Source organism: Phodopus roborovskii, unplaced genomic scaffold, assembly GCF_943737965.1.
Source record: "Phodopus roborovskii unplaced genomic scaffold, PHOROB, whole genome shotgun sequence".
In the NCBI taxonomy this organism is placed as follows: domain Eukaryota; kingdom Metazoa; phylum Chordata; class Mammalia; order Rodentia; family Cricetidae; genus Phodopus; species Phodopus roborovskii.
In genome coordinates, this window is record NW_026126433.1 from 50855227 (window position 1) to 50879734 (window position 24508).

Genomic DNA, 24508 nt, shown 5'->3' on the forward strand with positions numbered 1-24508 from the left:
CACACATCAAGACATCCACTTGTGGGGAACAACCCTGTACTGTCGTGTGCCTGGCCAGCCTCAGCAGATGCAAGGGAGACTTCACTAGGTAGGCAGGGTCTGTACTGGCTTTCAAATGAACACATCTGTTTCTGATACAATAACAGCAAAAAAACAAACATGACCAGTTTGTTTAAGAGTTGGGACTTGGGGTTTTGGTTTTTGAGACCAGGATGGTCTCAAACTCATGATGACCCTCCTGGATAGCTGCAGTTACATTGGCTCAGGCTCCAGCAATCTGAAAGTCAGGAGTTCCTGGGTTCCTAGGTTCCTAAAGCTCAAAAATATCCAAACAATTGAGCCTAGAAAAAAAAAAATAGGTTAAGGTTGCAAAGTATGGGCTGCTATGTAACCCCAGATCTACAGGCAAAAAGAAGGAGGCTCTAAGTGACCAAAGCAACTCTTTATTTTCAACTAAAATTTTATTACAAACCTTGCCAAACATCAAATTAAAAAACAACTTGCACACTATCCTATCTCAGGCTCTTTCTCACTACCAGGCAAAGAACCCCACATTCCCTTGTAAGTTCAGCACACATGTGCTGATACCATTTTCTGATACCAGGAGAAAAGCGAAATAGAAAAACACCTACTTGAAAACCTTAGTACTGTAAAATAATGACAATTTCATAAAAACAGTCTAAAAATTATAGCATGCAGAGTGTCAACTTCATGATCATATTCTAAGCTGCATGAACTCTTTGCATCGAAACCCAAATGTACACAGTCTCACTACATCCTTGTGTAATATTCTGAGAACCATGTAGCTTTGAATATAAAAGTCTAGGGAATTTGCCACCTACCCTGCTCCTGCTCCAGGAGAGTTACTATGAAACTAAAGTTTAAACTAGCTCCTTAAAGTTGTTTCAGGTAGAATTATGATACAAAATAAACTGTCAAAAATATATAAAAATAGTAGCCTGAAATGGCAATTTTTCTAACACCAATGTGTGTAAAAATGTTTAAATAGTGCTGTTACTCCAAAAATATATTTTTTTTCTATTTGCAACAGTTTATAAAGGCAAACACACCTGCAAATTGAGGTAGCAAAGCCAAATTCACAAAACTTTGGATAAAGAAAAATAACTTTTCTATGTTTTAACTTTAAATGAATTCTAATTGCTTTACATTTTTAAATTCACATTACTTTACAAAAACTTAGTTCCTGACAATTATCTCACATTCAAAAACTGTACAGAAAAATCACAAGTCACCATATATTTACATAAAAGTGTAAGCTATGTATTTACATTTCCAAATGCACTTTTAACGGCTGAGGCCAGGCCTGCTATAAATGGCCACCCTTAAACAGGGCCTGCAAGAAATCTGCTTACTCTTCACATATACCACCAATACTGGGCTGGGGTTTACTGGACATATATTTAGAGACAGAATTTTCATTAATGTCTCTTTAAGTACAATAAAGCATAGATGTGCTTTAAAGGTTTTCACTTAAGAAAAACAAAAAAAAATTTTTTGAAAAATAAAAAAGCCTTCAGATTTTTAGGGATTAAAACTTTCCTATTAACAAGCAAATTCTATCACCTTTGTGTTTCCCTTATTAACTGCTATACAACTACATTAAAAGGGTCTACTATTTGGCTCTGTAGTCCTGACTCAAAGAACAAACTCAGAGCTCCTGTCAGTGCACCAACAGTTCGTTCTTTTTTTTTTTGTTTGTTTGTTTGTTTTTTTTTTGTGTGTGTGTGTGACAGACATCTGACCTATGGTGGCATCGAGTTCGGGTCAGTAAACATAGGGGAGGATGCGGTAGGGCACACGCTGGCAGTACTTCTCCCAGGCCAGGCCATATTTCCTCTTACACTGGTGCTCATCACGAGCTTCGCGGTGGACAAGCAACGCAGTGAAGTAGATGACATAGAAGTAAGGCAGGAGGTGGTTAAAACCTGTAGGTGACAACAGCAGCCACTGAATGTTTTTATTTCCATTACATGATTTTTCCTCATTTCCCTCAAATGCCTGAATAGCTAGTTTTCCGATTAAGGTATGCCAGATCACAAACAGTCTTCTTATTTCCAATCCCCTCAAAAGCTAGACAGCAACTGACAGACACCAAAGAACAAAGGTCCTGGAGCCCACGGCAGGCAGACCTGCTCCAACCAATGAATGACACAGAGTGATCAAGTTAGCACTGAGATGCTTACCACATGGGAGGGACCACGCCAGCGCCATGATGAGGTCACCTAAGTAATTCGGATGGCGAACAAAGCCCCACCATCCAGAGACAAGCAGACTCTTACCCGTGGACGTATGAATGGTCTTTAAATCTATGTCAAAACAAAAACATCTTAATGACCTCTAAAAAATGAGCCATAGAAACCTACATCTATAAATATATAAATACAAATCACAAATTTAAAGAAAACCTTACGTGCAAGCTTCGGATCAGTGGGATTCTTCCGGAATGCATTTTTCTGGGAGTTTGCACAACGGAAGATTACATAGCCACAAACTGAAATGTTAAAATATTTCCTTTAGTAATTTAGGTGTAAATTACTAACATCTAAAATTACCTGAAACTTGTTTCTGAGCTGTAGAGAAATAGTCAGTGAACTCTTCTTAAATCTCACTCATCATCCAGCCAACCATGCCCACAAAGACACAGCAACAGGGGCCACTGAATACAGGTTACTCTCAGACAATTCCTCAAGAAAACACCAGCGTCTGCACTTCAGTGTGAAACCCTTCAGCCTCATAGGTTTACTCACATTTCCACAGGCCCTGACCTGGCATTGCTATATAATCTGAATAACAAGCTCCAATCTCCATTTGAGCTGCTCTGTGACACAGACTGTTCGGATTAACTCACATAAGCAAACCAATGGAGAAACTACATCTTCACTTGAACCAGGCTCTTGGATTTCCTCTTCCATTACAGGTAGTCAGTGTCATAAAACTAGCTAACTTTCCCATCCACCTCTAAATCACCTGACCTAAACAACACAGTTGGACCTGACAGATCTCATAGCAGCCACACTGGACCTCTCTCTCCCTCTGTTCTAACCACCCTTACCAGTGCTGACTTGACTCCCTGCCTGTCTCCTGTCCAGGACTAAACCACCAAGCCTCAGTAATTACAAGTTTATATTCCCCAGAGATTGGCTTCCTTTCCACTTCCTGCTCCTGCCATGCATGCACCTCAGGCCACAGTATCTGGTATTGTTTCTACAGCAAGACCCAAAGTTGTAAGAAGACTAATCTCATTTTTAAGATCTCTAGAAAATGCAAGCATGTGAAAGAGAAGAGAAATTGTTCCTAAAGCAATTCAATTTATTTAAGTTCGACTGCTTAAACTTAAAAGTAAAATGTTCTATTGAGAGTACTAATGAAGCTAACAAGTCTTCCATTCTCTTTGCAAACTTCAGCATTTTCTCAGTACTTATCTATCATAAATTACTTCAAAACCATGATCAGGCAAGATGGGGTATGGCAGGCACCGTGCCTCGGACTGAACAGAGGCTAGCACTTACGTTTCAGAGCAATAATGACAGAAGCCAAGGGCCAGGACAAGTCTTGGGGGTGGGTGACCAGGTAAAAGGCCTGAAGGCTGTAGGTGAATGGGACCCACACTAAGTCCCCAAAGGCCAACATGAAGCCAAAGCCATCGTGGATGATGTCCATGGTGGTCAGCAACGCTTCCTAAAATGGGAAGAAATAAAAACCACATTATTTTTACAGGATTTAAGCAAATTGCTAATTTATGACCAAGTATGTTAAATGAAGGCACACCAAAATGTTGAAAGGCTCTGGCCTAAGTCACCATGTCCCACCTCCCCTGCCTCCTCCTCACCCTTAACTCCTGCAGTAACAGACCTCTAAACCTCACACAGGCTTTTGCCCTTGCCAGGGCCTCCCTGATCTCACCTTCTGGAAGCCTCAGGCCCTTCCCTGGGCAGCCTTCCTGACCCTGCACCTGGCCAGTCACGCTCAGATGCCAGCATTCTACATTCCAGAAAGCCACTGGTCACTCTACTTGTCCACTTATGCTCTCCACCACACTGTAAACCTCTCTTTTGTCAAGTGTACATGCCACAGAGCCTAGCAAGAAGTAATGGGTTCACAGTGTATTTGTAGAAAAACAGTACAACTATCAACCAAATCTGGATCATCTGAACTCCCGATGCACGGTCCACAGCAGCAGCAAGCTGGCTGGCAACATGGTAAACCAATGGTGTCACACTCATGTGCACTGAGAGCTTGTCAGCAGGAGCACATGGTCCACCAGATGTCTCTAGACCAAGATGCCTGAAGGCCAAATTCACAAGCACATCTCTTGAGTGCCTGAAATTCTGGTACCTGCCCCAGGAGTAGTAGCTCAGCTAGCTATCAAAGTGCTATGAAAAAACTAGTTCTGGGTTAAAGAAAGTGGTACCTCCAGGGGCATTCACCCCAGATCACCATAGAATAAAGTCAGAGGTCACAAATCTAGGCCCTATGGCTCACACCCTGGATCTCAGAAGGATGTTTCTGCATAGCATCTCTGGGGGCATGTGCTCTGATATGAGGATCCAAGGCAAGATAAAGGTGACTGAGGAGCACAGTGAATAGGGCAAATAAGAACAATACTGTGACCAAAGTAGGAATGAAGGGGAGTTATCACTGAGATGAACAGTGTCATGAAGCCTGGGACCATTTAAGATCCTAAGCCCTGCTCAGGCTCTAAGGGCCTCAGGTTACAGGACAGGCTCTCCAAAGCTACATGGTGTTCTCAGTTTCCTAGAGTGGCTGATTTACAAGCAGCTGCCAGGAGCTGAGGAAATTATACAGTAAAGGCACTTCTTTATAACCTAGCTGAGACACTGAGGACAGACAGACCCTCCTCAACTCCAAGCCTCCTGTTGATATTGCCTTAAGCAGCTGGGGAGAACGCTAAGTGCATGCTATGTATGCATGAAGGTCCAAGTTCAATCCCCAGAATCGACACTTTAAAAAAATAAGGTGGTGTGCACTTGTAACCCCAGCACAGGGCAGTCCTGGAGCCTGATGCTCAGTCCGGCCAATGAAATACCTCATTTTAAAAAAAAAGTCCAAAGAGTGACACTAAGGTTGTCCTCTGGTTCTCACATGTATATGTAACACATAACCCATGCAGCAGTATCTATGTGCATATGCACATACACACAAGAGTTTTTCTTTGAGATGCTAACAGGAGTCACTTCTAAACAGAGCTGTTGGCACACCTACCAATGTTCATGTACAGACCCCTTGAGCCACAACATCATGACCAACACAAGCTAGAGACAGCTATATCTGCCTCACTCTGGATGTAAGCAGCTCAAACTTCACAAAGGAAAACCACCACTCAAAGCTGCTTGACTTCATGGCCTCTAAGAATTCAGCTCTTAAAACCACTCCGTGCAGGCAGAGGTGTACTCCTGTAACCCCAACTTGAGAGGCTGACACAGAAGATTACAAGTTCAAGCCAGCAAGGACTACTAGGACATCAAAAGAAAATTTAAAAAAAAAAAAATTACCTCATTCCAGAGGGCATCCATCACATACAAGAACTGGAAACTGTTAACCAAGACCATTGCCAAAGACGGGGTACCACGTTCCTGTACTTTCATTTCAGCCAAAAGCATCACCAAGTTAACAACCACCTGGAAAAAGAAGAAGTCGTCTCAAAGGCTTTCCTAGGGACAAGCACAGCTGAGAAGCCCAGTGTACACCACCCCATGGCTACCAGTAAACAAGACATCTCAACCCTGACTCGTGTCACTCCTGTACTACTCTTGCTGACACATGTAGCCTCACTCTCATGATGAGAACACAGTGGAATGACCCAAATTAAAGGATGGTCATAATGACTGATCAGATCAGGTTGGGTAGTGGTGGCACACACCTTTAATCCCAGCACTCAGGAGGGAGAGGCAGGTAGATCTGAGTTCGAGTGCAGTGTGGTTTACAGAGTGAGTTCCAGGCAGCTAGGGCTAAATGGAGAAACCCTGTCTCAGAAAAAAACAATGAAAAGAGTAACTGATCAGTACCTTCACAACAGTGAGGCAGCCATGAGAGACTAAGCAACCAGCACAGACTAGAGGAGACGAGGGGACCAAGAAAACAGAAAGGAGCAGTCATAAACCAATAATGGAACCAGTAAGGGCTATGATGTCCAAACACTGTCCTGGATGGGCCAGGCACTAATGCAGGGGCCCAGCTAAAGAACACAGGGATTCTTGGCTCTTCTGCTGCAATTCTCCAAGTCTACCACTGGGTCAAAATAAGGCCTTCATGAAAAGGGAAGAGAAACCGTCATTTGTACATGATTCCATCTACACTATCACTTTCCTAGACATATGTAATAAAAATAAAAAATTCTGTGATGCTTAATAATCCATAACAAGGTTTCTTAAACCTGTAAAACATATATATATATAGTAAAAGAATATTTTGTGTTAAGATGAAATTTTGGAAAACTAATTATTTTTTACATTTTCCCAAATTAACTTCTAGATACAAACTAAAGTTATACTACTGGAACAAACAAACAAACAAAAATAAAAGACATACCCATCCGATCAATCCAGGGCGCAGTTCACAAAAGTATTTGAGGTCAAAAGCACCAATTCGAGGGTTTAATTCACGGCCAATGAAGAAATCGTAGATAGCATTTCCTGAAAGGGAAAAGTGTTTAGCCAATCATAAGTCTTTAAATCCAACTGCTCCCCTTCACCAGGTCCAAAGTGCTTCCTGAAGAGACTTCGGAGGAAGAAAATGCAAAAGGCAAGACTAGGGAGACCCCTCTGAGGGGTCGTGTTACCAGATTCCCCCAACTCTAAGAAACTGGAAGGTGGTTTTGTTTCTTTTTGGTTTGTCAAGACAGGGTCTCTCTCTCTGAAACAGAGCCCTGGCTGTCGTGGAACTCACAAGAGATCTGCCTGCCTCTGTCTCCCAAGCGCTAGGATCAAAGGTGTGCGCCGACACCACCTGACTCTAGTTGTAATTTTTTTCTAATATTTTATTTTTTTAAATAGGAAAACATTTTTTGTTTTTTGGGGTTTTTTTGTTTGTTTTGTTTTTTGAGATAAGGTCTCACTATGTAGCCCTGGCTGGCCTGGAACTCTTTACTTAGATCAGGCTAGCCTCAAACTTACAGAAATTCTCCTGCCTCTGCCAACCAAGTGCCCAGACTAAAGGTATATACTACCACATCTAGTCCATGGGAAACTTAAAAAAAAAATCTTAGGTCAAAACCAAGCAACTTTCACCCTGGTTCTTTTTTTTTTTTTTTTTGCTTTTTTAAGGGATTTACTACTTGACAAAGATGATGAATGGATGGATGATAGGATAAATAAAAAAATGTGCTGCTCCTCTGAGAACTAAAAATTAATGAGAACTAAATTGAAAAGTGGGAGAAAAATACACTTAAATTTTGCCTTCAATTTTTTTTCACGTTTTATTTCTTATGCCTTTTCATTTCCCATAATTAAAGTAGGAATAACAACAACAATCTATTCAAGGATAGCCATAGCTGCCAAGGCTCTAGACATACCCATGCAACACATGATAAAATTGCTCACCAGAACTGGCAGGTGACAGCTCATCCCGAGGGGCCTTCAAAGAGCGAGCATAGAGGTAAACACTCAAGATCACCGAAAACACAGTGGCTGCAAGTGCGAACTGAAGGAAGTGAGTATACATGTAACACAGCTCTATGCCCCAGAAGAGAGAGATTCCCACGATGGCAGATGTCAGGACAAAAGCGTAGAATCCTTAAAAAGAGACAGAAGTTAATTAACATCATCCTGGGGCTGAAAACAAAATAAAAAGTCACACTAGGTTGCCCAGACCTAGCCTTGAATTCCTAGTCTCAAAACACACACACACCCAGATTATAGTCAGAAATATGCAAATATGCAACGTCCTTAAAGTGCAATCTTCAATGTAAATACTACAGCTCTTATCTTTTGTACTATGAACCATCATTACCTACTGTTAAAGTGAACAACTAAGAGAAAGGGTATAGAAATTACTATTAAACTGAAAAGAATCTGAAAATGCAGTACACCAAACCATCAGAGTCCAAAGTCAATTAACCAGCTCCCAACAGAGACTGGCAAGCACACAATTTCAAGTCTAATGCCACTACCTAATAGAAGAATGATCTTAGTAGGTATAAAATTATTAATATTTATGTTGGCATTTACTAGTCGGTAATGGTATAGAGATCTGAGTCATATTCTGCTTCAACCAAAACTCTGAGAAAACCAAATGTGGTCACTCATATTTGTAATCCCAGCACCTGGACAGATTAGGCTGCACTCTCATGCACAGACAGAGTAAAACCCCCAGGAGGATCCACAAGCTAGTCCACTGGAGCTGGCCGACAATGCGTGCGTGTGTGGTATGAGTGTGGAGTGTGTGGTAGTGGTAAAAGCAGTTTTGCCTTTTAAAGAAATCATTTTTCTTGCAAAAGCCAAAGTGCCGAGGTGTGTTCCAGATGAAGTCATCAAATTATATTATTAAAATTCAAACACAGAAAAGTCATGGTCACTAATGAGAGGATTTCTAAGCTTTAGTAAATTAAGAAGGTCATCACAAATTTGCTATCTAACCTCATGTTTTCTACATACCAAGTTTACTCCAAGGAATAGCTTAATCCTCATAAAATTTATGAAGTAGTCAACATAGTTGTTTTTTCAATCTATAGTCTATGCAAAATAATTACTCAAAATTTCTTAGGAATGTTCTTAGTGGTAAAATCCCATAAAAAGAAATCAAATAATAAACAGAGGAGGGAAGTTCTTAGGAAAGATCAAGTGCCCAGGTTCAGTGCTTGGCTTCTCAACAGACCACACCCTCAATGGAGACAAAACATGGCTAAGAAAATCCAAAACACCAAGAGCAAAAGACCTGAGAGCAAATTTAAACAACCCACTTCTGCCCAGACTCAGATAACAAGAGACAGGGCATGTCAAAGATCCTGAGACAGGTTCCACCAGCAAGGAACTAAGCAAAAACAAAAACCTGGCCAGCACCAGCAAACACAATCTAAGGTCTGGCAGAGCTGGCTAGGATGGCTTGCAACTTGACACTTAAAGGCAGTAAGCCCTGAAAACACTTCTGCTTCCCTTCTAGAATCCTGTAGAATGAATTCAGGTAAAAGCGCTAGTAAGCCAGTAAACAAATACCACCCAAAATTACAAAAGAAGGAAGCCAAACATTAAAATATAACTTAGGAAGTCTTCACTGTAGCATGCACAAAAAAAAAAAAAAAAAAAAAAAAAAAAAAGACACATTCAGGGCCACTCTCAAGTTTGGATCCAGACATACAATGTCCTCTCCTGGTGCTGGGCAGTGCAGTGAAGTGCATGGTCAGAAAGGTGACCAAGCAGATGCTCTACTGTGGGCTGTGCTGCTAGGCTGGGACACTAGCAAGCCAGCTACAGAAAGTACATCTGCAACTTAAGGTATTGCCAAGATAAAATGGGCTAAGCAGATCTAAACCAAGGAGCATTTGTCATAAAATTCTTAAAGAAAACGAAATCACTCTACCCGATCTAATAAAATGGAAAATCATTTAAGAATAACTACCACACAGATTTCTTAAAATCACATTAGTGGCACTTTATCAAAGTCTTCAGAGGGTAAAGTTGTACTGAGCCCCTAGCACATGTGCTGTGACCATGGAGATGCCTAGATCAAAGGGTCAACATCTGTCTGCTAGGCAAACTCCAAGTGGTTCCTTTCCCACTCAAAATGAATGCAGCAGTAAGTGCCTACATCTTCCTAACATCAAGTGTATAGTAAATACGACCCAGCCTACAACTACATACTACCAGGAAAAATCCAGTGAACAGAAAAGACACTGATGTGGGAAGGCATTACTGTCAGCCCCAATACTTTCTTCTTGCCTCTTCAGTTAACAGTGAATTTCTACACCCTTCCTTACATCTTCCTCTTAAGATACAGTAACAATTACAGCTTTGTGGTGTAAAAAGTCTTGGCTGTGCTGAAACTCACTTGGTAGACCAGGCTGGCTTTGGACTCTGCCTCCCCAGTGCTGGGCTTAAAGGCGTGCGCCACCACTACCGGCAGATGTTAAATGCTATTAAAAAATATAAAACAGTGCTATTAAGAAAATTAAAGGCAGTGGTGGCACACACCTTTAATCCCAGCACTTGATAGGCAGATGGATCTCTGTGAGTTCAAGGTCAGATAGTCTACAAAAGCAAGGTCCAGGATAGGCAGAGCTAACCAGTGAAACCCTGTCAAAGAAAGAAAGAGAGAAAGAAAAGAAAAACTAAGAAAACATGCTGCAGAGATCACTCTGGTTAAAAGTATACACTGCTCTGAGGACCCAGGTCCCAGCACTACATAGTAAGTAGCTGACAACTACCTGTAACTCCAGTTCGGAAGTCCAACACGTCTAACCTCCTACAACTCCCATACGTGGTGCATGTTAGGAGGTGTAGCCTTGTTGGAGGAAGTGTGTCACTGTAAGGGTGGCCTTTGAGATATCATGCTCACAATACGCCCAATGTGGGACACAGCTCACTTCCTGTAGAACTCTCAGCTAACTTCCAGCACCCCGTCTGCCTTCCTGCTGCCTCGATTCCCACGTGATGATAATGAACAAAACCTCCAAAACTACAAGCCTGTCCCAATTAAATGGTTTTTTTTATAGAGTTGCCGTGAAAAGCAGGTGGATCTCTGTGAGTTCGAGGCCAGCCTGGTCTACAAAGCCACACAGAGAAACCCTGTCTCTGGGGAGCGGGAGTTGTCTTGGTCATGGTGTCTCTTCACAGCAATAGAAACTGACTGATCAAACAGCACATATACACTCAGGCCCTCACACGTTCGAGTGCATGCAAAAATAAATATTTAATTAAAAAAATTAAAAAAAAAAGGAGGGCAATGGCTGCTCTTTTCAACCTAGGAAACCACACTAGTTTCCCAGCACCCACATGACTGTTCAAAATGGTCAGTTAACTCCAGTTTCAGGGGATCCGATACCCTCTTCTGACTCCAGTGGGCACCAGGCACAAATGTGTACCCACACAGGCAGGCAAACATTCACACACATAAATAAAAGTAATCTTAAAAACGAAATGAAACTAAGTAGGCTAGCGGCACACAACTGTAATGCCAGTATTTGGGAAGCTAATGCACAGTGGCTAGCCTGTACTACAAAGTGAATTCTAGGCCCCAACTCAAAGTAGTAGGGAAAGAGAGCTAGAAACTAGGAGTAACTATTTGTTCACACAGCATTTTCATATTAGCTACTGGAATGAGTTAACTTATCTACAAGTTCTTCAAACTACTACAAAATAATCTGCTTTTCAACATCCCAGTGAATCAACACAAACAGTTTAAAGACTATAAAAGTTATATCATTGAGTATTTAAGGGAATCACCATTTAGTCTGTACTTGAGTCTTCTTCCATCAACAAGAGTGGTTCCTTCTACAACCTTAAAAGAAAAAATATTAAATTTTAATTTAAAAATCAAAGCACATTATCACTTTTTCTTACATATTATACATATATAAGTATATGATCTCCTCAAACTCTTGAATTTCATTATACCCAAGAAAGTGTCTCACAGTAGGAAATAGGTTTATCATAGGTTGCCCTATGATAAAGCAACCCCACCGTCAGGCATTTAAGTATATGTAGCTAGTAATTTCTCAGTGTGAAGGACTACTGCCATAACCACCCTTACTAAACCATCCCATGCACAGTACAAGATTCAGTGTGCTCAAAACTCTCCCCTGGCTTCTCATCACTGACAAAACAGTCTCATACTTGTGAGGTTCTCTTAACTCTACAACTCAGTGGATATCCATAGTTAAGAATCATTCAGAAGGGAAGCTGTGGAGCTTCGTGTTAAACTTTATACACTTTCAGTGTGGAATGTAGCTACGTACTACATTCCTCAAAACCATAAAATCCATGCCAGGATTAGAACCAGAAAACAATTAGCTTTATATCTGCTTTCATAACTGTGTCCATCGCCTGCATTTGGTCTTTCCTCTTATATTTAGCCTTTATGTAAAAAGGGGAGGGGTGCAGGAAAATGATGGGCTTAGAATGTATGAAGTCACACAAACCTCAAAGAGAAAAAGAAATGTGCATGCTCTCTCTCATACAGGGACTCTAGCCAGTAATAAGTATGTATATGTAAACAACAGGTTAACACGAAGAGGAAAGATTCTTTTCAATCGGGCAGTGTGCTGCCAACACCGTGTATACACTGACTTATCCCACTGTTTACACATGATCCTCTACTATGCTGAGTGGTCCTCTCCAGCAAAGGACTGTGAGCATTCTTCCCAAGCAGGAACCACCATGGCAAATCCACTGCACATGGCACAGTGATGCCCCATGGGGTGAGAAGGCTGCTTGAGTAAACAGGCAGCCACAAGTAGCTACTCAAATATGAGCTGTTCACTTTAAATTGTCCAACACTAAGAACAGTATCATCTGCCAGCACTGTTCATTTGCTGTGGAAGTGGAACCCAGGATAGAAATGTAAAACCTGAGAACATAGGACTGGCAAAACTGCAAGCGAGCCTTCTCAACTGTAGGTGTCTTGTTGGGCCTTAATCTGATGATACAGATAGAGGATTTCTCAACCTTGACTGTATCTGACACTCACTCATTATCTATCTACCCACCTACCTACCTACCTACCTACCTACCTACTTACCATCCATCCATCCATCTACTTTGGTCTGTGTGTATGCAAGATTTTTAGCCTCCGAAGCTAATTTTCCAAATATTATCTAGCTTAGATAAGCCTCACAATAAATTAATCTGAATCTGAATGGACGGAGCACTGCAGTAAGAATGACTGTGGTCCATTACCACAAAAGCCCTGAACAGCCAATTCCAGTGAGATTCCACAGCTCCAAGTCTGCAGCTCCACCCTCCTAACAGAACTTCCAGCTGGCAAAGCTGCAATCTCCTAAGAGTAAGGTCTAAATAAATTATGTAGTGTTCAGGGCAGCTCATGTTCTTTGAACACATCTCTAAGGAAAAGCTCACAACTGAAAGACGAATATTCAGCAACAAGAGGGAGGGTAAGATAGTACATGAGTCTGAAAAGGATTCCATATTCTTGATAGATTTCTAAGGATCAAAACTGAAAACAAACTGTATTTTGTTTGGTTTTTTTTTTTTTTTTTTACTCCACCATGGAGCTCAAAAGACAATGATGTACCTGAAGTGAACACACTGAGGTGTTCTGCCCGGCTGCCTCTACCATGAACCAGGCTGCTATCAAATAGCTTACTCTCCCCTGTTTGGATTGGAGCACATGATAGAAATACTGAATGTCAACCTGACAATATCAAAAATCACCTCAGAGCAAACTTCTGGGCACAGTCATGAGGAAGCTTCTAGACTGCGTTCCCAGACTGAAGAAAGGAAAGGAGCTGGAACAACAGCTCAGCAACTGAGAACACAGGCTGCTCTTGCAGAGGACCCAGGCAATGAATGGTTCCAAGCACTCACATGGTAGCCCACAACCAACTGACTCCAGTCCTAGAGGATCTGACGCCAGCTTTAGGCCTCTGAGAGTATTCGCACACATGGTGCACATATATACATGCAGGCAAAAATCCCACACACAAAGTGATAACTTTAAAAAAAAAAAAAGAAAGAAAGAAAAAGGAAAGAAAGCTGAGCACTGTTATTCATTCTCTCTCTGCTTCAAGACTATGGACGCAATGACCAGCCACCTCACTCTCTTGCCACCGTCATTTCTCTATTATGGATGTTACCCTCAAAACACAATCCAAAGTAAACCCTGTTCTTTTCTTCTGTCAGCTATTTTATTGAAAATGCAAGCAAAGCAAACACAGGAAATTAAACAAGATATCTAAATCATATTTTTAAAGTTATGCTTAATAAGTGAAGAGTTATAGTATATGACTGACAGCTTCTAACTTTGAAACTGCTATAAATGTAACTAATAACAAAGAAGTCAGACAATTTTCACAATACCATACCTCTTCAGCAAAACCTTACCTTCAACCAGAATGGCACACATCTTTCATCCCAGCACTGGGGAGTCAGAGGCAAACAGATCTCTGTGAGTTCAAGGCCAGCCTGGTCTACCTGGTGAGTTCCAGATTGGCCAAGATTACACAGCAAGGACCATATCTCAACAACAACAAAAAATTACAAACTTCCAAAACCTTACCTTCCCAATTGGCAGAAGGTGAAAGAGAGCTTGAACGAAAAACCAGAGGAGGTAGATGCCACACACTCTGGGTTCCCACAGTTCACCCAAAGCTGGCAGAGGAGGAGGGAGGCTCAGCAGGCTGGGGTCCTTCTGCCTGCACTGCAGTAGCAGCAGGAAGAGGCAGGCAGGCAGGCCGATCATGATGAGGGACGCACCTGCAAACAACCAGTTCAGTCAAACAAACTCCAGTCAATCTGTTTAGTTTTTAAGCCATGTGGGTTCTTTATTTTTATATTTAGGGCAACACTAGGTCTGCTAGCTGTTTGAAACTAATCTATAAGGTATCATCAACACCTCATTCATCTAGGAGCTAGAGAGAGAACTCAGTAGTTAAAAGCACTTGCTCTCAGAGGACCTGAATTCTGTTTCCAACACCCACAGTGGCTCACAAACATCTGTGACTCGATGTTCTCTTGTGACCTCCCTGGGCACCAGGTACACGTGTGGTGCACATAACAAACATGTAGGCAAACATTCATGCATATAAAATGAAATAAATAAATCTTAAAAAACAGAAACAAAAACTCTCCCTATCTCATTCTGAGGAAATGGTTTGGCAGCTAAGGGCATTCGACACAAAAGCCTGACAATGGGAGTTCAAACCCCAGGATTTACATGTGGAAGGGGAGGACTAACCCTGACTTCTACCTGAACACTACAGCGTTAGCTCATCCCTACCCCCCTTCCCTCCCTCCCACACCACACAAAATAGTAATAAAATGTAGTAACTTTATAAACTGTCTCTACCTGCCACCTCCATGGACATACAACATGAAAACATGAATTCACCTCAGAGATCCGACTCTGAGACTTTCAACTCTAGCCTCTCAGAGAGCAAGTGCTCAGAACCGGAAACCAAACAATGGTTGGTCTACTCTTTGTGAAGAGAGGAAATAGAATCGTGTTACATAGCCTACACTGGCCTTGAACTTACTGTGTAGCTCAAACTAGCCTTCAACTCTACAGACCCTCTTTCCCCGGCCTCTCAGTACTGGGATACAGGCACCAGCCACTACACTCCCACCTGAAAAAAGAGCGACCACTGTAATCTTACTAGACTATAAATTCCTGACATTTTAACACACTGTCACCCTCATACACATGTAGATTTTGGGTGACGCTGGACACCACCTGTGACAGACCAACTAGCAGAGCAGTAAGCTATGCAGACTGTGGGCTGTTTGGTTGAGGTCCTGAGCTTGCTTTCTCTCACCAGCTACACATGCTCATTACCCCACAGGCTGGCTCTGCACACTGCACTCCTTGAGCAGTTCATTCGCCCTGTCCAGCAGGCGGGGGGGGGGGGTTTGGGGGGATGGGGACGGGGACAGCAGCAGGATGCTTCCTTCATCTGCAGCTTGCTCCTGCTATGAATGCAAGCCAGGCCCTGCCACCTGCCCCCATCCCTATCAGAGCTCTGGGTCACTACAGGACCACCTTCCGGCACCTTCCCCAGGGCAAATTCGCTTCACTGCTCCTTTACAATTCCATCCTCAAGACCTAATCGACAGTCAGGTCAGCATCCTTTCTACTCTGCTGCCAAAGCTCCCAGCTCAGGCCTTCATTCCCTGTTCCTTCCCTGGAAAGTCCCCCATCCTCTCCCTGCTGCAGAGACCTTCCCTGTGCACGTGAGAGCAACTCCGCGCCCTTTCTCCTCCCTGATGGGGGTTAACACCTACCAGGTACTCCTCCAAACTCTAACTCCTTCCTCTGTGGTGTGGTCACTTGAAAGGGTTCCAAAGCTGCAGGGACTTTGGGAGCAAGCTTTTGTTCCTTGGACTCTATTTCTCTGACTTTGACCTCTTCTCTTCTTGGACGAAGGCTGTACTGTGTAGCTATGTAACTGCTTTCTGGTGACAAAATGACTCTTTCCTGGTTTGAAGAAAAAAGTATTAACTGAGGTTACAACTAATGCAAATGCCAACTGAGCATCTCTACACAGCTGTGAACGTACAAGAATAAATTTGTTAAATCACAAGCAGCCTAAAGGACAGAGCATGAACCAATACAACAACTCCAGAGTGAGTGTGAAAGGAAAAGAAAGAAATGGGAGAGATGAAAGAACACGCTGCTACCTGCTTGTTTTTATGAGATATGTCATTCTTCTCCATGTGTTCTGGCTCCCCATTGATTACATTGATGCTGTTTCCAAATGGTTTCTAAATGGGATATGAAAGCATCATAATCAGAACTGTTATTGACTAAAAGTATCTCAACAACAAGTTACTACTGGAAATGAAGCACAGACAAGGTAAAAGCCAAGAGACGAACTCAACTACACTTCCCTGGTTTTCCAAGGTCCACTCTTACACTGTAGACTGTTCTAGTCTTTAGGTAAGGACCAGCAGAATGTAACCAGCCAACCTTTTAGCCTCAAACTTGTGGCAATCCTCCAGCCTCACCCTCCTGCCTGAGTACTGGGATGACAGTTGTGCAACACCATGCCAGGTTTTGGAACAAGCTTTTCCATCTTTCAAACACTCTCATACTAAATGTTTCAAATATTTCACTGTCACAGTTCTATGAAAGATGGATAAGTCAAAACTGGCAAATTCAGTCATAAGCTAGAAAAAAAAAAAATGAAGCAAAAACATTTAGTGGCCCTAAGACAGTCAGCAACGGGTACTGGAATTTCACGCTACCTGATATTTACACTTTTTCCTTCCTACATTTCCTTCTTGACTCAGCCAGAGTTTCTTACCAAAAAAAAAAAAAAAAGGAGTGTTTTAGCTTGCAAGAGTTGTTAAGACAATGGTTGCAACATTCTCTTCATTTCTCTGTACACTGTTAACAAACTAAAACATACTGAGCCAAGAAGAAAACAGGAGACAACTTTGGCAAACCTCTCTCTAAAAATATTTACACAATGATTCATAACAGTAGCAAAATTACAGTTATGAAGTAGAAGCAAAATAATTTTATGGTTGGGGGGGGTCACAACATGAGGAACTGTGTTAAAGAGTCACAGCACTAGGAAGGTTGAGAACCACTGCTCTAAAATATTCCCAAGTGTGGTAGCTCACCCTATGATCTCAGCACTGAGCAAACTGAGGAAGGATTGTATCAAGTTCACCGCCAGCCTGGGCTACCCTGTCTTGGAGAAAAATAGAAAACAGAAGCAAAACCCCTCACTGTGCTAGGTCTCCAGGGGATACACATGCACCATGAAAGTCAGCAAAAAAGCAAAAGTTATCCAGAATAAGGGTGCCAATTAGGAGAGCAGAACCTCTCCATAACATAGTTGTCTTATCATTTTGTGGCCTACAAGCTAAGTCTGTGTCAATGGAAACATCTTTTAAAGACCATTTACAAACAGTACTCCTATTAATGTAGCTGCAATGCCTGCCTTTATACCCAATGATCTGAGTTTGATCCTATAACTCACATAAGGGTGGATGGAGAGAACTGACTACACAAAGTTGTCCTCTAGCTTCTACGTGTGTGCCCATACACACACTACATATATAAACACATACACACTGAAAATAAAAAGTTAAAATATAAAAACTTTTCTTAAGTATTCAAAAGAATTATATTTCTTTCTCAAACATTGGCTATTCCCTTGGATTTGTTATCTCAATACAAAAGTATGAATAATCTGAATAAGCATTATATAAAGGAGAAGCCAGTGCAGTTATAGATGAAACAAGTACCAATACAAGCGGAGTCAATTTAACTTGCAAGATTTCCCTCCGTGCTCCCTTTTCCTTAATGTCAGCCTGGTGGGAAGCAGAGGCAGATCTTCTGGAACCTTTTGGTGCCCTGCCAGGGGATCGGGAACGTGACCTTGAGCGGCTGCTGCGGCGTCTTGAAGGAGAGCTGGAAGTTGAGCCACCTTTTCTTTGCTTAAAGGATTTTAAAGGCTAGAAAGGGAGAAGCAACAGCTATTTTCAGAACACTAACACACAGTGGCAGAGCTAAGGCAGAAGAGGTCAGTAAGGACCACTATCTGCTGCCATCCATCCCAAACATAAAGGGGCTCACAGGGTCTGGGAACTGATCACATAGGACCAGAGGGAAACACTACAATGACTCCAGCTCCTAGGAAAGATAAACAGTGCTCCCCCCCCCCCCCCCCGTCCGCTAGCTTGGAGATATTTCCCTGGAATCAGTGTCTATCCCACTAGTTATATATACTCCCAGTAACACAGGAAAGACTCATAACTGATAATGACTAAAACTGACATAGTGAGACATAATTAGCAAACAACTGTGTAGAGAGATATCCACCCCGCCCACACCTGTTGCACTGACCACACCCATGGGGCTTGGGGAAAGGTTCCCATGTGACCAGTGGGGGCTAGGTCTGGGGTCCCAGACCCCAGCTCACTCTCTTACTTCCTGGTGGGAGACAGAGAGCATCCAGGGTCATCCTTGGAGTGGGAACCTGTAGCAGTCATCTGTTTCTGGTATAAGTGATTTATCCCCGAATAAACGTCAGCTTACATTGTGTCCCAGAATCTTACTTCCCACGCAATACAACAGACTTTTCAGAAAGCAAACAGCCTTATGGAGTCACTCCAAAACCCAGCTGCACACTGCTCTGATCCACTACACCCACTCCTTCCTTGTTTCTAAGGACATAGGTCTGAGCAAGGCAAGCCCTGGCCCATTCAGATGTGGCCCTCAGCAAAGGATGGCATTTATATATCTTAATGAGAGCTAACAGCATCAAAAGAGAAGTCACATGCCATACCATACCGCCTGGAGCTGCCCTGCCCCTAAGCTACAGAAACCCTATGAGCCTCAAAGCCAAAAACATTTTCTAGAACACATGTAGTGTGATGCACTAATAGTCAATAACTATTAGTTATTGACAGGTCACAAGGTTCAAAACTGCAAAGTTCTTTTTTTTGAGACAGGGTATTTTGTGTAGCCTTAGCTGTCCTGGAACTCACTCGTTAGACCAGGCTGGCCTTGAACTCACAGAGATCCACCTGCCTCTGCCTCTTGAATACTAAGATTAAAAGAGTGCACCAGCACCACCCAGATCCAAAATTGCAAAGTTCTCAGTAGACAGAGCATTTTGACTAAGTAATTTCACGCCTGTAGAATACAACTAAAACTCTGCAGCTTTAAAATATTTTTCTACAAATTAATTTTTATGCATTTTATGTAAGTATTTGTATGCCATGGGTCATTATCTTATAATGCAGGCCCTCGACATATGATAGCTGGGAAGGGGATGCTGTAAGCTGGCATCAGACCTAGAAAATGTCACCCTGATTAAATCACCAGTGTTGTGGAAGAAAGTCAAGCCCTGCCAAGAGACAGTGGTACACACTTTAAACTCAGCACTCAGGAGGCAGAGGCAGTCAGTGTTCTCAGTTCAGGGCCAGCCTGGTCTACAAAGCAAGTTCTAAGACAGCCAAGGCTATATACTGAGATCCTGCTATCTTGAAAAACAAAACAAAACAAAAAACCAGAAAAGTAACTCAAGCCCTGTACATGGCTATTTAAAAAAAAAAAAACCCCTCAGACTGCTTTCCGGGGACCTCTCCACTGTCCCCAGCCACCCACCTTTCTGGTACTTAATTGTGTCTGCATCATCCACAGGCCCTTGGTATGCACTGCCCTCCTACACCTGTTTTCCCGTTTGTCTTAGAGCTCAACTCAAGATAACAATGCTTTAAAAAAAAAAAAAAAAAAAAAAGAAACCCTAAACCATGCAGGATCTATCCTGCACTCTGTCAAACAGCACTCACAGGAAACACCTCCCAGGAGGGATCAGACCCAAGGGTATGAGCTTCTTGGACTCTGCACCCATACCTCATTCACATTCCCTGAGCCAAGAACAGCATGAGCCCCAAAGCTCCAAAGCCCGGAGGTTGACATGTGCTGTAGCCCCTCCATCCTAGTGCAAGCCTAAGGCGCACTCACCTTGACATCGCTCTCCTTCAACTCCAGTTCAGTCCCGTCCTTGTATTTCACAGTGTATAGCTGGGACTTGCTGTCATAGCTGAGAATTTCTACTTCATAATACAGGGAGCTCCCAGGCCATCGACCTCTCACGACCTCACCCTCGGCAAACTTCCTACTTGGCATTTTCTAAAATTAGTCTGGAAAATTTTAAAGAAAAAAATCCAGTCAATATTCCCTACTTATTTTTTGAGAATAGGATGATTCCTTAAACATAACTTTATCTGTTAACTGGTCAAGATTTTTAAGGTCAGGAAGCCTCCAAGGAAGGTGTGCATAGCTCCTTATATTACAGAAGCAAAACTTAAGCTTAAAGTTAATATTTTGTCAAAGTTCACAAACTTAGGTGAGGGAATAGCAGGACAACACAAATTATTCTTTGAGTCATTTAACTTCATTTGGAATCACTCTGTAGGCGATAATAGCCCCTGGAGTACCTGAAGTGGTTCTGAGAATTAACTTTAACAACATTACAGGCATCAAATCCAAATTACTCACGATGACACTCACCTGCAGTAGTAACCAAAACTCCAGGCACATCTCAAAAAGGACAAGTGTTTATTAGTAAATCTTTATGTCATCTTTAAAAATGCATTAAAATGCATTTAATTATATTTTTAACAAGCTACCTTACAGAAAAATAATAAACTGTGAGGCAAACCAAGAAAATTTAAAATGTACAGTTAGCATTACCATAACCTACCAACAGAAAGGACTTCAAATCCATAATGAATAACATATTTGAGGTTTACTTCAGAAAGTCTGCATTCAAATCCCAAGTGCATACCAAGTAACTCTGCCAACCACCCACCCAGGCCAACATGTACCTGGCCTTCACCCAAGTTCGATTCATAAGCCTACAGCTAACACCTACTCCAGTGGTAACACCCTTTGCCACTGTTTCAAAATACTGCCCATGAAACCTTATATATACCTCAAAAATCTATAATCTTCAAGAGGTGTCATTTCCATGAGGCAGTTTGGCACCCCTTTAGGAATATCAAACAGTGACCGTACTCCTGCCTCTAGGGTGGGTGTTTCTCTCCTCTGACCAGCAGATTCACAGAGTCACAGGATAAAACCAGTCAGTGCCTCTGGCCAGTGCCCTTGATAACAAATGATGGAGCAAGCAGCAAACAGAAGACAGATTCAGCTACAGATGTCACCTGCTAAGCAATTCTCCTCCATGTATCACCCAAGCACATAAAAGACACTCCTGCCAAGCCCTGGTTGTGCAACCCAAAGCAACACATATGGAAATAAGGAGAAAGTTGCATTACCTACCACTCCCAAGAAAGTCTTTCTGAATACATTTCTTCACTGTTAATCACCTGAGAAAAAAACTTCACAGGCTTCATTTGTTTAGACAGACAACAGATGAAAGTAAACATGATTGCTTATGTGGTGATTAGAGGCACATTACAGAGACTGCCTCAGTCTCCCTAACATATACGATAGCATCTCTGGGGTAATGAATATGTTTGGACTTGGAAAGGGAAAGAGCCCAGAAGCTTTGGGAATGAAACTGGACTGGGAAAAGATTACCTGAGGGGCCCTTGAGAAGCAGGAGGGTAATGGCCCACTTCTGCGCAAGGAGGAGAGCCACAAAAGGAAGGTGACAACATTAAGCTTTGTCAATTTCGACACTTAGGGCCAAGCCTCCCTGGACAAAGAGGAAGGAAATGTGCTGGGCTTCATTTTCTAGTGCCCCTCTTCCTTCCCAGACTGCCCCAAATCAACCAATTACTAGCATTAGAGTTTCCTACACTAGTCATCCAAAATTTGAGAAAGCCACAATGTCTTTTATATCAAGATGCCACTCTGGTCTCAAACAACACTTCAAAAACCTGAAATGTGAGCACTTTGGGGCTTCCAGACCACCTGCATCTTTAAAAGAATCCTTGAACAGACATGTGTTAGGCCATCTGAAGCATTCACTGTCCTTTCTCCCATCCAAGTACCATCCAGGCCCCATCCTGCTAAGCTTCCAAGAACAGTTAAGATCCAGAGGATTAGGATGGCATGGCTCTAGACTCATTGTTATTTCTCTACTGCATCTATCAGACACCTATTAACTACATCTGTGTAAAAATGAACACAAGTCGATGTACCTATCAAGTACACTAGCATGGGATACATAAATCAAGCCTTAATTTTTCAAAAATGTGTCTATAATATCAGAGTCTGAAATTTGATCCCCAGGGGGAAAAAGGAGGGAAAGAATTAAGAACTGAGATTTGGCTTTAATCCCAACATCCAGGAGGCGGAAGCACAGGCAGTCACATCCCTGGGAGTTAGAGATTTGCCTAGTCTACAGTGTGCTCCAGGACAGCCAGGACTTCAAAGAGATCTTATTTCAAAAACAAAAAAACAAATAAGCCAAAAAGAAGAAGAACTGAGACTCCGGGGTGATATTTCATGTGGCAGGTGGAGAACAACCTAGCCTTGGGAGACAGACAATAAAGGGTAGGACTGCAACATGATGTGCATGCAACTTTGCACAAGATCCACACAAAGTCCGACAGCATCCCGAAATACTGCATGCACAGCAGAAGAGAATTTTACAAAATAGGACAAGGGAGCTCCAGACACTTGTGTATCCTTATGCATCCAATAAACAAGTGAGGATACGCAGACAGGCTTCCCTTAAAGAGATGTTTTAGCGAAGTCAGCACAGAAAGTAGCCCCAACCCCACACAGCAGGAATACAGCGATCCTCAGATTCTTGCTACTTGGTGTCATTTGGCACTAGACTCCTCACACATTATATATTACTATGTATCAATGTGAAGTATTTCTTTCTGTTACTTTGCTCCCGAGCGTTACAAGGGTCTTTAATCACTTCCCCACTTTTCCATATTCATTTAATGCGGAGGGGGGTGGCTCAAATGGTGTCTGACAGCTTCCCTTGAACACCTGCTGGGCCTGCTGTGCAAAATGCAAGCAGGAACCCGTTAGCAGGGTCTAAGCCCCCGCAGAGTCAACAAGAGCGGCCTTTTCCCTTAATACCCAAAGGTACATTTATCTTTTAGTCCTACTCATTCGCGCCATCCTCCCCAGGCAACGACGCTCAGAAACTAAACCGAACTCATCGTCGCCCTCTCTGGATCAGGTGCCCCTTCCCGCGCTTTCTCCGCAGCCCCGGATCTACAGGTGCTTGTGACCTTGACTCCGGCCCTCGCACAGCAGGCGAGCGACACACGAGCGGGCGCAACGGCAGGGGAACTCGCGGCCAGCCCGTCGTCACCTCAAGTGCCCCGGAGCAGGCGCTCGACACCCGAGTGCGCACTAAGTGGCCTTCGAAGCCTCAGGAGGCGCGAGGCCGGCTGTCACCGCGCGGAAGCACTCACGAGGCCTGGAAAGGCGGGTTGGCGTTTCGGGAGTCAGGGCTTCGCCTCCGGGAGGCAGTTAGCTCCTCCCCGCAGGCCGCCCGCCCTCCTAGGGCCGGGACGCCGCGACAAGCACAGCCCCGGCAGTGTGGAGTTCCCAACGCGCGCGACCGAAGGGGGATGGGGAGGGGAGTCCGCAATTCGAAACCCGCGCTCTGCTTCCGGCCCGGCGCGCCCCAGCCTCCCGGGGGACCCTTCTCCCCAGCTCCACAAGCGACGGGGACACGCGCCGGTGCTCACCTGGCCGCGCTCCGGCGGGGACGCAACTCCAGCCGCCACTCCGGGACACTCTCCCAGCAGCCCGCGGCGGTTCCGCGCGCGACACACTCGGCCGCGCTCTCGCGCCCCCGAGGTCCCGCCCCCAGCCAGGCCTCCCTGGGCTCCCATTGGTCCCTCAACCTTTTGAATCATCGCCGGCGCTGGCGATTGGTCGGACCCCGTGGCGCGTCCGGTGCGCCCGCTCGTGAGCGTCCGGCGTCCCCACCCGGCTTATCTCTGCCGCCCAGGCTTCGCGTCGCTCTCCGTCCTGTGCCCTCCCGCGGAGTGCCCCGGACCAGCGGTGGCTGCGGGCCGGGGACGGGCCTGGGAGGAGAACGAAGCTCACCCGACCGGCATAGCCGAAGCGCCAGGTGCTGTCACGCCGCGCTCGCTGCTCCACCCGGTCCGAATGGAAATGGAGCCGGGCAGAAGCCCGCGGGCGCCACGTCCTGCCTGGACCCGACTTCAGCAGGCCCGAGTCCCAAACTTTACCCTCTCTCCCTGCTGCTGTCACTATGGGTTGCCTGCTTCCTTTCTCTCGGGGTGAGACTCTAGAGCAATTCGTTAAAGCCCCCTGCCTCGCTGTGCTGTTTTTATTTTTATTTTTTTAAAGGTATTACTACTATCCCTTAATAAAGACATTTGAGTGGATTCCTGCCTCGGAAGCAATGTGGGTTCACACGTAGGCTGAA

General features: G+C 43.6%; 1 protein-coding gene across 3 annotated transcripts; it reads right to left on the reverse strand.

Moving 5' to 3' along the window:
* Window positions 1-426: 426 nt before the first annotated feature.
* Window positions 427-23959, reverse strand: Lbr (lamin B receptor). 3 transcript variants are annotated; one of them, XM_051186473.1, is made up of 14 exons: window positions 23799-23959; window positions 20131-20309; window positions 17904-18113; window positions 16326-16409; window positions 15930-16122; window positions 14209-14405; window positions 11418-11472; window positions 7581-7772; window positions 6571-6674; window positions 5535-5660; window positions 3531-3699; window positions 2432-2512; window positions 2205-2327; window positions 427-1946 (listed from the first exon to the last, which is right to left on the reverse strand). In XM_051186473.1, the coding sequence occupies exons 2-14, from the start codon at window positions 20293-20295 to the stop codon at window positions 1786-1788; spliced, it is 1860 nt and encodes a 619-aa protein (XP_051042430.1). In that variant the 5' UTR covers window positions 20296-20309; window positions 23799-23959; the 3' UTR covers window positions 427-1785. The 3 variants fall into 3 exon arrangements, with proteins under 3 accessions (XP_051042430.1, XP_051042431.1, XP_051042432.1); XM_051186474.1 differs by lacking the exon at window positions 23799-23959 and adding an exon at window positions 23258-23325; XM_051186475.1 differs by lacking the exon at window positions 23799-23959 and adding an exon at window positions 23253-23307.
* Between the last annotated feature and the right edge of the window lie 549 nt (window positions 23960-24508).